Here is a 14,067-nt window from a genome sequence, read left to right as displayed (position 1 = left end):
ATTGTCATTAGTGCAAAAATTCTATATGTATATTTATTTTTATTATTTCAATTATTTTATTATAAGAATAAATGATCATTAATTTATGTTTATCAGGTTTTAACAATATATATATATATATAGACATACATATATAAATACAATAATATAATTACAGATGTATTGAATTTTATTATTTTATGAACTTATGGTTCATATCTAAACATTTCTGTTAATGTAAATCTAAAAAACAACATTAAATTGTATTATATAAAATTGAAATACAATTATAAACTCATTTATAATCTTAAGTAATATCTGAATATTTTGTTTTTACATCTTTATTCATAATATTACATAGAATTGCTGAGTATGTTAGTTGTAACAATTGAACTTATTTATATTTGTTAATATGATTGTTGAAGATAAAAATCCTTATAGCATATAAACATTTTGGAAGCCCACCAATACACTGCTACATCATATTATTCTTTAAATCAGCTCCAACTTAAATGGTCACTTGACTATTTGAATCTGAAAATATATTACATTATAATTAAGAACATGTATTCCAGTGCCCAATCTTTTAGAAGTGTTAAAAGCATATTTTTTATTTACTTTATTTATATAAAGTTTATATAAACCTATTAAAGAATTAATAAACTTTCAGTAATGATATTAATTATTGTTAATTCATTGCTATTATTAATATTCAATACCTATATAAATTAATAACAATTATGAATTAATGCAAAATATAAATAGTTTTAAATGATTTTAAAGGAAGACCTTTTTCTTGAGATATACAATATAATTTCTATTTAATTGATTAATATACTATTAATATACAGGTGATAAAACAATATAAATATATGAGAACGATACCTTTAATTGAATAAAAATATTTTTATATGAAAGCCAAAATCATTTTGTATATAAAAGTTGTTTGGAACAACAGCTATAGAATGACATCATATAAATAAAACTGAAAACAATATTCAATAATTTGATAATTTGTTGGAAAAAAATAATCTGGAAAAAAAATGTTGGTTATAAAAACAATGATTTAAGAATCAATATTTGATTTTTTTTTTTACTTAAGAATCATTTGAGTCCATCGATGTACATGAATCAGAATCATCTCCAAAACTCTCTATTGCTATATTCCGTTTACAAGCAATCATGGCAATTTCACTAGCAAAGTTTTTATCAGGCAATCGCATAGAAAAACTTTCATTAGAAGGTAAGTCTACTGCTACTTTACGCACTTTATTTATATACTGGACATGTTTCTCATTAAATTCTTCATCGTCAGAAAAGTCATTTAACTGTGGATGTCTTTCTAACAACTTGCATTCTCGTTGTTTCCATTCTTCTTGTTTATCTTTAAGTGCTACTTTCAATTCTAACATTAAATTGTGATTGTTAGACTTATCAAATACTTCTTCATTACAAAATGTATTTTCCATATTTTCTGTAGGTTCTTCAGATACACCAAAAAATAATTCATCTTCACAGACTTCTTTAATCGGTTCATCGATCTTTGTATCTATATGATCAATCACACCAATAGAGTCGTTAGTTAATATAGTTTTATCTGTATGATGATTATTTGTTTTTAAAATATAAATTTGTAAAGTAGAAATAAGTTCATTAAAAACATTGGCTTCTTTTACTAAAACATTTAATGTATTATTTATATCATCAATACTGTATGTTGAAGAGTTTTCAGTTGAGTCTTCTATGAACCTTACATGAACCATCATGTTTTGCAAGAAATGTCGAATACTATATAGTTTCAACTTCAGATCAGAATTTGTGTTATTATCTTGAACCGGTTGATTACTATGTTTTGTAGTATTTTTAAACATTGAATAGATATTATATTCATTGTATAAAAGATCATATAAGTTTGAATATATTTTTTCAATTTTACCAATAGTTTCAATTAGACGATTCACATGAAAAGAACTATTAGAAGTCCATAATGCAGGGCATAAACACAATGCTGACTGTTTCAAGAATTCTGATTGTAATAGGAAATAAGTATACTTGGCTTTCTGAAATATAGATGTGATAAATAATTATGTTTGGATAAAATATTTTATAAATATCTTAATTCTTAATATTTAAAATAGAATATTAGGATGTGAACTATAATTTATATTAGAATAATTATTTTAACGCTTGTTCCATTTTTGGATAAGTCTTAACTTTTTTTGTACTTTATATTAATTCAACATTTTATATTATTTAAACTGAATACTGAATATATTTGAAATATTAGGATATTTATTATTTCAAGGTATACTTACATTTATATTTTCGAAAGAAGTGTTGTTTAAATCAATTTTGTGATCTGTGCGGTATAAATAAACTATGTTTGAAACAGAATCTTTTAGAGGGAAAAATGAGTGAATTTCAGATATATTACATCCAAGATTGTTGATCAAATCTTGTAACACAGATGTAAGTAATGATTTTAATTCTGGCATCAATAAGTATTTGAAGGCATTAGGATTTTTACCAGCATATGTGTCACAACAACTAAAATAAAAAAAATTATTATAATTAACAATAAAAAGACAAATTATTATTTTTATAGTTAAGATAACATAAAAAACTGTGCAGTTTCTTAGGGTATTTATCTAAAACAAATATCATCTACAATGGATTAATTAAAAATGAAAAATATATTACAGGGATAATGTGTATTAACAGTTAATTAGGAAATAGTTATTAAAGTATAGAGATGTATAAATAATAAAAGTAATACATAATAATCACGCACCATAATCTGTATAATATCCAGTAAAATACAATAATTGATACTAATAATAACAAAAATAATGTGAAGGACAAGTACAGTCGCCTTGATCTGCAGGAGAGTGTGCAGAACTTCAATAGTATGCTCATCAGAAGGGGTTTGAAGTTTTTTTTGGGTCAACTGAATTTTTTTTTAGCAAATATACAATTGGTAAATGCATTAAGTATAAACAATATGAGAAGTATAGCTTGAATAATTTAATAAAAGGAAATCTCCATGAACCTCCACCCACATACTGTTTAACATACCCAAAAGTTAAAAAATAAAATAGTTAGTCTTATAAAAAATAATAGCTAATACATTTTTGAGTTAGAAAATTACTTTATAATAGTAATAAAAAGGTATGCTGTTCAATTTTTAAAAATAATAATACATATCTCTTTTGCTTTTATATGAAAATAAAATATTTTTTTTTTGCTTTGAATTTTATTATTTTATTTCTAACTTTTTTAAATTTGCTATCATAACTTTACTATTTTGTTTAGATCCTGTTTTTAGTTAAAAAAAAAAAAAATGTAAAATATATTGGTATATATTTAAAATTTTAGCAACACATTTGCAAATTTAAGAACAAATTTTAATAGCTTTTTACACTTTATCTTAACCTTTCCGGTGTGTTTCAAAACCGATTATGCTACTAAAGGTAATAAACTAATAACAGTTTAGTGTTGCTTATGATATGTTACAGTGAGGTAGTTCGACTTGTATCATAGTAGAATATAATACATGTTTTTAAATAATTTTATTATAATATATTTTTGACTGAATAATCTAGATAAATAATTTTATTTTTTATAATCTATATTATATAAATATTTTTATTGTAGACTACATATTGAAAGATAGACAAAATTGATTTTCTCAATAAAATAATTGTTATATAATACTTATAATTCAAATTATAATAATAAATTTAATTAAAATAAATTAAGTTATTACCTAACATGAAGATTGTTACATTCTTGAAGAAAATGAGTAGACTTTTGTATCAGCAGAGATAATTTTTCCATAGAATGAATGGTTTTCATTATAGTATTTTTTATTGCTTTGCTTTGTTTTGAGCTATATAATACATCCATGAACACACATCCAAACCCAAAAATTAACATGCCTACTGTTGTCCAGACATCCCAGTATTTTGAAAAAAACATATTCATGAGACCACAGAATATGGATAATATAAAAAGAGTAAAACTGAAAATTATAAGTAAATATAATTAAAATATAATTTAATATTTACACAACATATTGATTGTAGTATATAACTGGATACATGGTTAAAATACTACCAAAAACATTATTATTAAGGTTATTAGGCTTGATATAATTGCTATTGTCATAAACATAACGAATGCATGGTAAAATTGAATATAGTAAAACTAAAAATGTATTATATTGTATTTGTATTATGGTTAAATGTTAAGAATTCAATAAACTAAACAATTTAAGACATGAGTTGTTATTCTATAGATAACAAGTAATAACTTATTTAGAAGTATTCTTAAATCTTTACCTTTTCTTTTTTGTAAGAAATGTAGGAACTAAAGGATATTTAAAGTTTTCTGATGGCATAAATTCCTTAATAAATAAAGTATCTTCTTTGAAAATAAGTTGGCTCTCTATGATTATCTTGATTAATGTTACACACAATTCAAAGTCCTAAAATGAATTAAATTTTTATTTTGGCAAATTTATAGTAAAATAATAAAATAGGATTAAAGAAACTTGTCTTAGAAGTCTCGAGTTTATCGCTTCTTTTATTGTAAGAAAATGTAGAAGTTGGTTTTGATAATTTTAGATTTCTACCACATTTTAATAATGATTACATACCTTATGATTTTTGGTAGGTATTATTTTTTTCTTTGAACATTTTTGTGCCTATTAAAAAAAAAATCTGATTTTTGACAAGCCATACATTAGGTTTTATTTATAAGTAATTAAGAATTCCTTTGGGAAATAATATTTTTATAGGTAAATAAAACAATTTTTAAGGTATAGTTTTCGAGTGTATAATGCACTTTATAGTATTGGAGTTTCACATTTACTTGAATCGGAGAACATTTTTCGACACGTTTTCGTTCAGAAACTTCAAATTCTGAGTATCCAACAGCGCTTAAATACTTTTGTAAATCTGTGCCCTAAAATATTGATCAAACATAAAGTCTGCAGTTTAGTTATATCAATGATAAAAAATGTGCGATAATTAATTATTTCAGTACTTACGTCTACGACAACATCTTCGTCATCGATTTCCATTTTGGCATGAATATATTAATTTAATTTATAAGCGTAATTATAAGTGAAGCATTTAAATTATGCATATTTCATAAATCTTAATATTTAATACTCAAATACTGAAATATTCAAGTGGTGTTATCAGATCCATATCAATAGTATCAGTCATAAAACGTATTCTCATGGAGGTAACGAAAGTAAACGGTTTGTTATCTATTGACTGTTAATTAATACGACTTTTTTGAAGTTTGTTTTTCGACAAAACGATTAGAAAAGAGATTTGTGTTAAACGTATATATTAAGAGTACCAGAAGCACTAAATCGTTGAAAAAGTTGGTAAGTGATAGGAACAAACATTTTAGTAAACGTTAAGCAGCTTTGATGTACAATTATACAAATCAATAATCATACAATCAACAAAAAGTTGGGACTAAAAAAGTCACTGGGACTTGGTTCTAGAGTAGCAATGTATATGAGAATATGTAAATGAAAAAAGTTTATAAGTAATATGGAAAAATCACTATTTTTTACATTCTCCGTGTTTTTATTAAAAATTATTACATAAAACATAAAACTTTTGTGATAATTTTGAAACTTTAGCTAAACTATTAAGAATCTAACCGAAGCGATGAATGTACCTATTGATTCCATAATTTTTTTCCGTCTATTGTCTATTATTATTTTTTGGATCAGTAAAAATCTTTTGATTTTCAATTTTGTGGGTGGTTTTTATTTTAGTTAGTATTTTGGGGGATAGAGTCAAAAGTAATAAATTCTCAGAAATTTTTTTATAATTGAGAAAAAATAAAGGAAAAACTAGAATTTAAACTTTTACGTATTTTATATTATCAATAATTTTACTATATACAATGACATTTTTTTTTCTATTTTTACTTTAAAGTTATTATATTTTGAGTTATAATACATTATACAAGTTGATATAATATGATATACATACATATTAATATAATGATCAAATAATTCTAATAATACAATAAATGTAATATTTTCAGAAAAAAATATATAAACCTACCATAATACTTAAAGTAAAATAAATAAATTTAATAGCTATATAAAAAAAAAAATCATGAAATGTGTTTAGTTGCATAGGCTGACGACCGTTTCCGCTCTGAATCATTTTTCATTTACTATGATATAATGAATTCAAATTATCACACCCATAACAGTGACCCATTTAAGATTTAATATACAGCAAAGCTGTACAGTTTACACATTGCCTACCTTTTGTCCATTATAATTTATAAGTATCTTTAAGCTGAAACGAAAGTTTTTTTTTAAATATTCACTTAAGTATTATAGTTAAATTGTTAATTATTTCATTATTATTATGTTCAGCTAGTACATCTTTTTCACATGACGTAATATTAAAAAAAATATTTTAAATAAACTTTTATTTAAAATTTTTATTTTTATTTAATTTTGTTAATATCAACCACTGGTCACATTAGGTAGGTAGGTACTAGCCCACCGGGAAATTCTCTGACATTCCGGGGAGCCAGTTTATCCCTACATAGGCTACATATAGTTATTGAAAAACGGCTTTTAACAAATCATTTAAAAACAAAGTTTACTTACGATATTTCGGTGAAAACGCGTTTACGGGTTAAAATAGTTTTTATTTTATTCCATGGTATCATTTAAAAGTAAAAGTGCATAAAGTTGGCAACAAACATTGAGTAGGCAGGTATATGCATTTTTTTTTCAATTGAAGTTTTGAAATTTTAAATACTCACCTACTCAATTATTTATTAAATCTTTAATTTAATTTAGGTACCATGCGAAATATGTGCAAGCGTGTAACTAAATATTATCGTTTTATTAACGACTTTATCGAATAATGTTCTGAATGTTCAACATATTTTATTGCGCGCACTGTGAGGTAAAATAATAAATAAGTAGTTTGACGAACTCTTAAGAGCCGAACATACACAACGTATCTACAATTTACTTATAGTCAGTTATAGATATGCTTATAGGAACTCAAGCAATTAATATAGAATTGTGTACAATTTGAAATAATGTATATAATGTATCACATTTACGTATATGCACTTTCCAAGTACCAACTATTATATTTTCCTAGGTATTTAATATTTGATAACGATGTATCATTAGTATAGTTGTATAGGTATAGGTACTAGATATTTACCAATAAAAATAAGACTATGGATAAAAAAAGATCGTTTGAATTTGTACAATTATAATATAAATACCATTTTTTTAACTATGATACTTTGAAAATTTAAAATTATTTATTATTATACACATATTTTTACGTCAATTTTAGAAAACTTCAATGATTTCTAAACTTATTTTATTTATTTGAAAGTAAAAATATTTTTATATGTATTTGTCTTAAAATGTTTGTGTTGCGAGACACACTATAAGTTTTCGCTTTGTTCTGTTTAAAGGAAAATTGTATTACATTTTTTATAGGTATACGTACTCATTTTACCTATTATAGTTATTACTGATTATTATATCTTAGATTCTGAATATAATATTGTCGATTATCTTAAAGTTTGCAAATTCGCAATAAGTAATTAAATGTGATTATCGATTTTCATGTTTAGCACTAATGAGTTATACTTACATTTGAACTTCAAATTTTATCATGTGCCTATAATAATGAGTTCTAACATAGTTCCAAATGTTACAGATAAAATTAATAAATCGTGTGTAATCAAGTTATAGTCTGTAAATAAAAAGTACTTCTAGGCTGAAATTAACTATAAGTTCTCATAAAAATAATTCAATTAAAAAAAAACTTCTCAGTAAAATAAACTTAAGAGTTTGAAAGTTAGGGTGTGGTTTGAACTTCTACTTCTACATATATATAGTATGTAACAAGATTTCGATAAATATGTACCTCTAGTGTAGATCATACGTCAGTACAATTCCAGTTAGTGTATATTTCTCATTTATTACCAAACTACTTATTTTAATTTATTCGTTTTTTTTTTTCAACTTAACTACTTGATATTTTTTATTTGCAAAGAAAACCTATGAATCATAAACATGTTATTGGAAAGAGAAAACATTGACTATAAATTATTTTACTGCTATTTCATGGAAGAAATCGTGATTACAAAAACATATAATATGGAACGTTACGAAAATAAGTCTAAAAAATGTTGTATCCAGTCAAAAAAATAATAAATTTATGTTAAAATTAAAAATTAAAACTATAAGAACAATAATGAATGCGTTTGGTTTTTATATTTAAAGCACAAGAGTTTGATAAAAAGTGATACAAAAATTGGAACAAAATGAATTACATTTTTTTTATGATTAAATGGTTAGGTAATATAATATTTCATAAGTCAACATCATATTTTATAAAACAAACGTATGTGGGCGTACTCAAACATTTCATTTTTTTTAGGGAGGGGCAAAATTAATTAAAATAATAAATGGAGATATTTTTTTATATTTTATTTATAATACATTTTTATGTTTCGTCATTATTACAATTAGGTATTAATGTTATTCGCAGAATACTCAAACTACGATAAGATAAAATAATCCAGTTATTATTAAAAGAAAGTTTTATACAATTTATCAAAAATGTAAGTATTCTGTGTTCTATGTCTACTTAATTGACGCGTGACAGATAATTCTTGGGAAAGTAAATTGAAAGTTCTAAGAGCGGGAGTTCTATTTTGCCTGGGGACGCACATGTTATTATGTAACTAACTCAAACGATATGAATACATTATAATGATATATATAATATATAAATAGATACTTTAATATCTATCTACCTAAATATATCTTACTATAATGGATTAGCTTGATTTTTTTCTTTAATCTTTTATTACATTTTTTTAAGCATTTTTAATAAGTATGAAAGATAATTAAATTTATAATTCTTTTGATAGTATTTTTGAATTTTTGAAAAAACTAATAAGCTATAGACGATTATAAAATAATTATAATTTACATAAAAAGTGCCCATTTTTTGACTATTATATAGGTAATTATTCCATATTCTGTTAAAAATAGTTTTAAAATCTGTTTTAAAAACAGATTCAAATTTGCCAATAACTATACTTTGCATTGAATTTTTCTTTTATTGAAAACATTTTCTTAAATATAATGTAATATCATAAAATAATAAATATTACTTAGTAAATAAAATTAAAAATAGTGAACTTGAATGTATAGTTAAGTTATTGGAAAATTAAAATATATTTGAAAATGTAATTGTCTATGAGAAAGTTATATCTTATCATGATATACCTTAGAGTAAACTTATTTAATGAATAATTATAATTTACTATGCATACATTCACACAGCTTGGTATGCGCGGGGCACCGATATTCTTCGTATTACATATCATTAATATATTATGTTGAACTCTTTATAAACACACTATTCAGAACATCAGAGCCCCTTCAATAGTATTATTTACTTCATTATTTGTAAACAATAAACACACTACAGGTTACAAACTTATAACGTCAAAAATATAATTGATATTATTACACAAACGTACCAACTATTGTAAAACCTTAAAAATCAACACAAATGCACATTTAACTATATTTTAAAAGTTCTTTTAAAAAACTAGAATTTAAAACAGAAATATTAATTATCTCCTATACAATGATAAAAATATACCAAGGTAAATTACTTTCTAGCTTTAATCTTTTACATTTATAAATCAGTTAACCTAACCTATGTTTTACCTTTATTACATTATACCATATACGTGAATAATGTAGGAACAGGACACAAAATAATAAATATAGTAACATGGCATTAGTATCTATTATCCACCAAATTTTTCTAATAATATATAGATATACGAGTATACTATATACTGACCATCAAAAAAATTGTTTTTTAATATACATGGAAATTAATTTTCTAGATAAAAATAAAACAAAATAATTTCTAATAATATAAAAATATAAAATATGTAAAAATAAATAATTATTTATTTTGATTTATGAATAAAAATATAAAAGGTTTTAGTGTTCTGCTATAAAAACAAATAAATTTCCAAAATATTGAAAAAATATATATATATTAATTTTATGAAATGTTTTAACTATCTAACCATTTCACGAAAGGGTAAAAAATTATTATCCTGCATACTATTTAAAAAATGTATCGTTCACAGTATGGACAGGCACTTTTTTAATGAAATGGACATCTACTTCACTAGAGCTATGCTCAGGAATTTTCAACAAGGAAAGGGTTAAACCAAGTTTTTTATATCTAGAAGGAGTTTGTTTATATAAATATTAAATAGGAACACGATAACCTCTTCAGCTATACAATAAACATGTATATTATATACACATGACATTGATAACCTTCCCCCAAAGTATTATTAATACTATTTATGCCTGCAATGGAAATGAAGAGTGCGTGATTGCGTGAAGCCTCGCAAGTTATATTTTGATATTAAATTAAAATATCCATTAAAATAACTCTGGTTACTTGCTTGAATTATAGTTACTTTTTTAAAGAGTGATTTTATAATACAGTATCCATTAGCGGGTCTTATGGTCAAACCTCCACATCTGAATAGATCTATTTGAAATATCAAATATACAGTTAAATAATATAAGCTGACGGACATGGTCGTCTGTTCCTGTTTGCATATGCTATTTGGATAAAATTCGAATAAAAACACGACGCTGCGTAGCTAAATCGCTTCACGTGTAATCATTTATGGATAAATTGGTATATTTTTCATTTATACAGTGATTCAAATAGTATATTTTTTTTCCTCACTCATGTATGAGACTTGAGTAATATGCATCGATTTGAACATAGAAGTACCGATTTTATGGTGTTTCATTTTTAAAGTGTAACAGTGGCGTATTTACTATTTATAGTCTATAGTATCGTCAGTTTTCAATCCTACATCCCTAGCATCAACTGGATTGTAATAAATATGTTATAATTTATAAAAGTTGGAGTTATGCTAGGTACATTTTTTTTAATACTGAAGATAGTGTGCTCACGATCTTGATTATGACAAGAGCTTATAGGTAATATTTTGTAAATATATAATATTATACTTATATCACTATATCTATATGGCTTCATATAAACTCTAATAATATAACTTTGATTGAGACACAGAAAATAATAGTTTTATATTATTATGACTACATTTTTTAATATTATTATTGGAACTAGTACTTGTATCTAATAATATGTATTATGTAATATAAATAATATATAAATAGTTGTATTCTTAAGTATTTCTAAAGTTTCTATGACGATTTATAATAAATTTAATATAGGTAATGTAAATTATAGGTATACCGTATAGCGTATACAAATTTAAACTTTACAAATATAAATAAAGGATAGATAAAGGTGGTTAAAACAACATATTATAATATTGATTTATGAGAAAATCGTTACATATTATATTTTTAGGTATTACATTTTACATAACCAATATAAAATATTAGTTTAAAATATGTTTTTGTTATTGCCTTGATGCCTTATAAGAAGTTTCATGTATACAGTACTTATTAAGACAATATCAATTTATAAAAAGCGGAAGGATAATAGTTGTATAGAATTACATAGGTACCAGTGGTTAAAGTGGTGGGGGACGGAGAAATTTATGGTTCACTATTTTTAAACAAAATCGAGTTTGGTAGTTATCAGCGTGTTGTAAATCAGAAATTAAATAAGATAGTTAGTTACTAACTACAAAATATATTATTAAAAATATTTTGGCAATTTATGAGCTAAATATAAAATCATTAATATTTGTTTTTTGTTATTTTGCATTTATCTATAAATATTAAGTATATTATTAATTTTAATTACTTAAATCAGAAAATTGGATATTACTATAAATTTTCTAACTACGAGATATGTCTACATATCGGTGCTTATTATTTTCTTATTTTGTAAGGGTTTAAGTATGAATATAATTACCTACAGTTTTATACAATTATACGACAAAATTATTATTAAATTAATTTTAAAATTTGTAATTGAATAATAAAATTGATATTTTATTGAAATTTATAATATACATCATAATGTAATGCATTCATATAAACAGTAGTTATCTACAACCACCTATCTAGGTATATTATTAGTAATAATATAATTATTTATTATATTATTATTATTATTATTATTATGAAGTTAATACAAATTTTACAATCACAGATTTAATTAAAACTTTATTAGGTTCTTAGGAATTTATAAGAATGTGTTTGAATGTGTGTTTATTTACGTGACTCTATTTTAAACGTTAAAATTTGCATCTGTGGAAATAACTGAATTATATTAAGTGTGTCATTGTTATATTTATATAATATTTCTACTTATCTTTTTAAAATATCATCAACATAAAAATACAATAATATTATATTTTTATATTACTATTTAAATAGAAGCGCTATTCTATGTACGGCTTACATGTCGTTGTTTATAACAAAATGTATATTATACGGAAAACTGCAGAAGTGTTTATTTAGCAATATAGATGTATTAGGTAGACAGGTACCTATTTATACGACCGTCGATGACAAATTAACTATTTCCTCGTGATGCCACAAGTAATTAATCAGCTTTAGTGAGTGTTCATCAATTGAAATGTTTAATTTATTAATTATTTTTATCGTAATGATAATATATAACAGTTCATACGATATCTATTCTGTAAATATTTTACATGATGAGCAAGTGGCATATTCAATTTAGGGCAACTGGTAACTGGTAGTTCAGTAGTTGGTATACTTGGTTGAGGGGCTGAGGGCAACAGTGATAGGAAAGTTTCTTTCAAAAATAAAACTCGTTCCTGTTACGAAAAACAAACGCGTTTCTGATTCTTTAATTATTTTTTCTATTCTAGCGATTATCAATGATGTTTTTTGTAGACAACTTTTCAACCAGAAATAATAAACAAGTTTTTAAATTAAATATTTTTTTTTGGTAGATAATTAGATTTAAATTGAACTTTGAGTGTATCAAATTTTGAATTTTAACCATTTACAATTACAAAAAATGCTAAAATAGGTAATCAAAAACTAGCAAAAAGTGACAGGAAAACAAGTATTTTTAAGGAGTCCTAATTTAAAAAAAAAAATGATTAGAAAGATTTGTTTATTGTAATACAAAAAATGTTTAGCGTAGAAAATTTGACTTTTTCACTTAGTTAGGAATCGGATTAAAATGCACAAAAGATTCTCAAAATATGCTTCTAAAAATGCAGTAATATGCTAAAAAATATGCATTTATTATTAAATATGTACTAAAAAATTGCATCGAAAATATTTAATTGAAAATTATGTAAAAAAATAAGTATAAATCGCCATTTAACATTCTTTATCTTCAACTTATAAAATATTAACTCATATTAATCAAAAATCAATTTTTATTTATATATTAATACATTACATAATTTAAATGTTGTATATAAGTTGTCATCTTATTTTTGGCAGTAACAACCCTTCGTAATTTTATCGATATTATGTGGCTGTGGCCTGTGAATGTGAAAATACGACGAAAAACAAATATATCATGTGCTATAAATAATAATATGTATTATAAAACTACCAATATGCATTAAATATGCATTTAATAGGTAAAACCGTTGAAGTATGAAAAATACGCGAAATTCAATTAGTGTTATTAAGAATGATCGAAATCGGGGACAATTCTCATCAGATTTAAAAAACCTTATTTCTATACTTATTTATAATATGCATTTGTTTTTAAGTCCGGTCCCTACTTATAGTATTAACCTATTAAAAATTATAGTAAAATTATTTTTTCCGATGATAGAAGTTTAATTATATTGACAAGATTTTTTTGAGCTCAGAATTATTTTATTATAAATATGAACATTTTCTAATGCCTATATATAGTGCATTATATTAGTAATTTATTAGTAACTGACGAAGTGATCGTGATACCAACGCTAAATAATTTCTAGACAATATTATTATCATTAAAAATTATGTGTCAGTTATTTTTTTTCATTTTACAAGAAACGGAAATTTTTGTTGAC

General features: G+C 23.6%; 1 protein-coding gene across 2 annotated transcripts; it reads right to left on the bottom strand.

The window, feature by feature from the left end:
* Positions 1–276: 276 nt before the first annotated feature.
* On the bottom strand, positions 277–5,168 carry LOC112591595. Of its 2 annotated transcripts, XM_025335450.1 has the most exons (9): positions 5,030–5,168; positions 4,852–4,944; positions 4,637–4,684; positions 4,320–4,465; positions 3,746–4,000; positions 2,295–2,526; positions 1,077–2,039; positions 865–1,011; positions 277–513 (listed from the first exon to the last, which is right to left on the bottom strand). In XM_025335450.1, the coding sequence occupies exons 1-7, from the start codon at positions 5,060–5,062 to the stop codon at positions 1,077–1,079; spliced, it is 1,770 nt and encodes a 589-aa protein (XP_025191235.1). In that variant the 5' UTR covers positions 5,063–5,168; the 3' UTR covers positions 277–513; positions 865–1,011. The 2 variants fall into 2 exon arrangements, with proteins under 2 accessions (XP_025191235.1, XP_025191236.1); XM_025335451.1 differs by lacking the exon at positions 4,637–4,684.
* Positions 5,169–14,067: the final 8,899 nt, after the last annotated feature.

This window comes from Melanaphis sacchari, unplaced genomic scaffold (assembly GCF_002803265.2).
Source record: "Melanaphis sacchari strain LSU unplaced genomic scaffold, SCAv2.0 Contig13_pilon_pilon, whole genome shotgun sequence".
NCBI classification, from domain to species: domain Eukaryota; kingdom Metazoa; phylum Arthropoda; class Insecta; order Hemiptera; family Aphididae; genus Melanaphis; species Melanaphis sacchari.
Note: the sequence above shows the minus strand (reverse complement) of the source record. Positions and strands in the feature narration are given on the sequence as shown.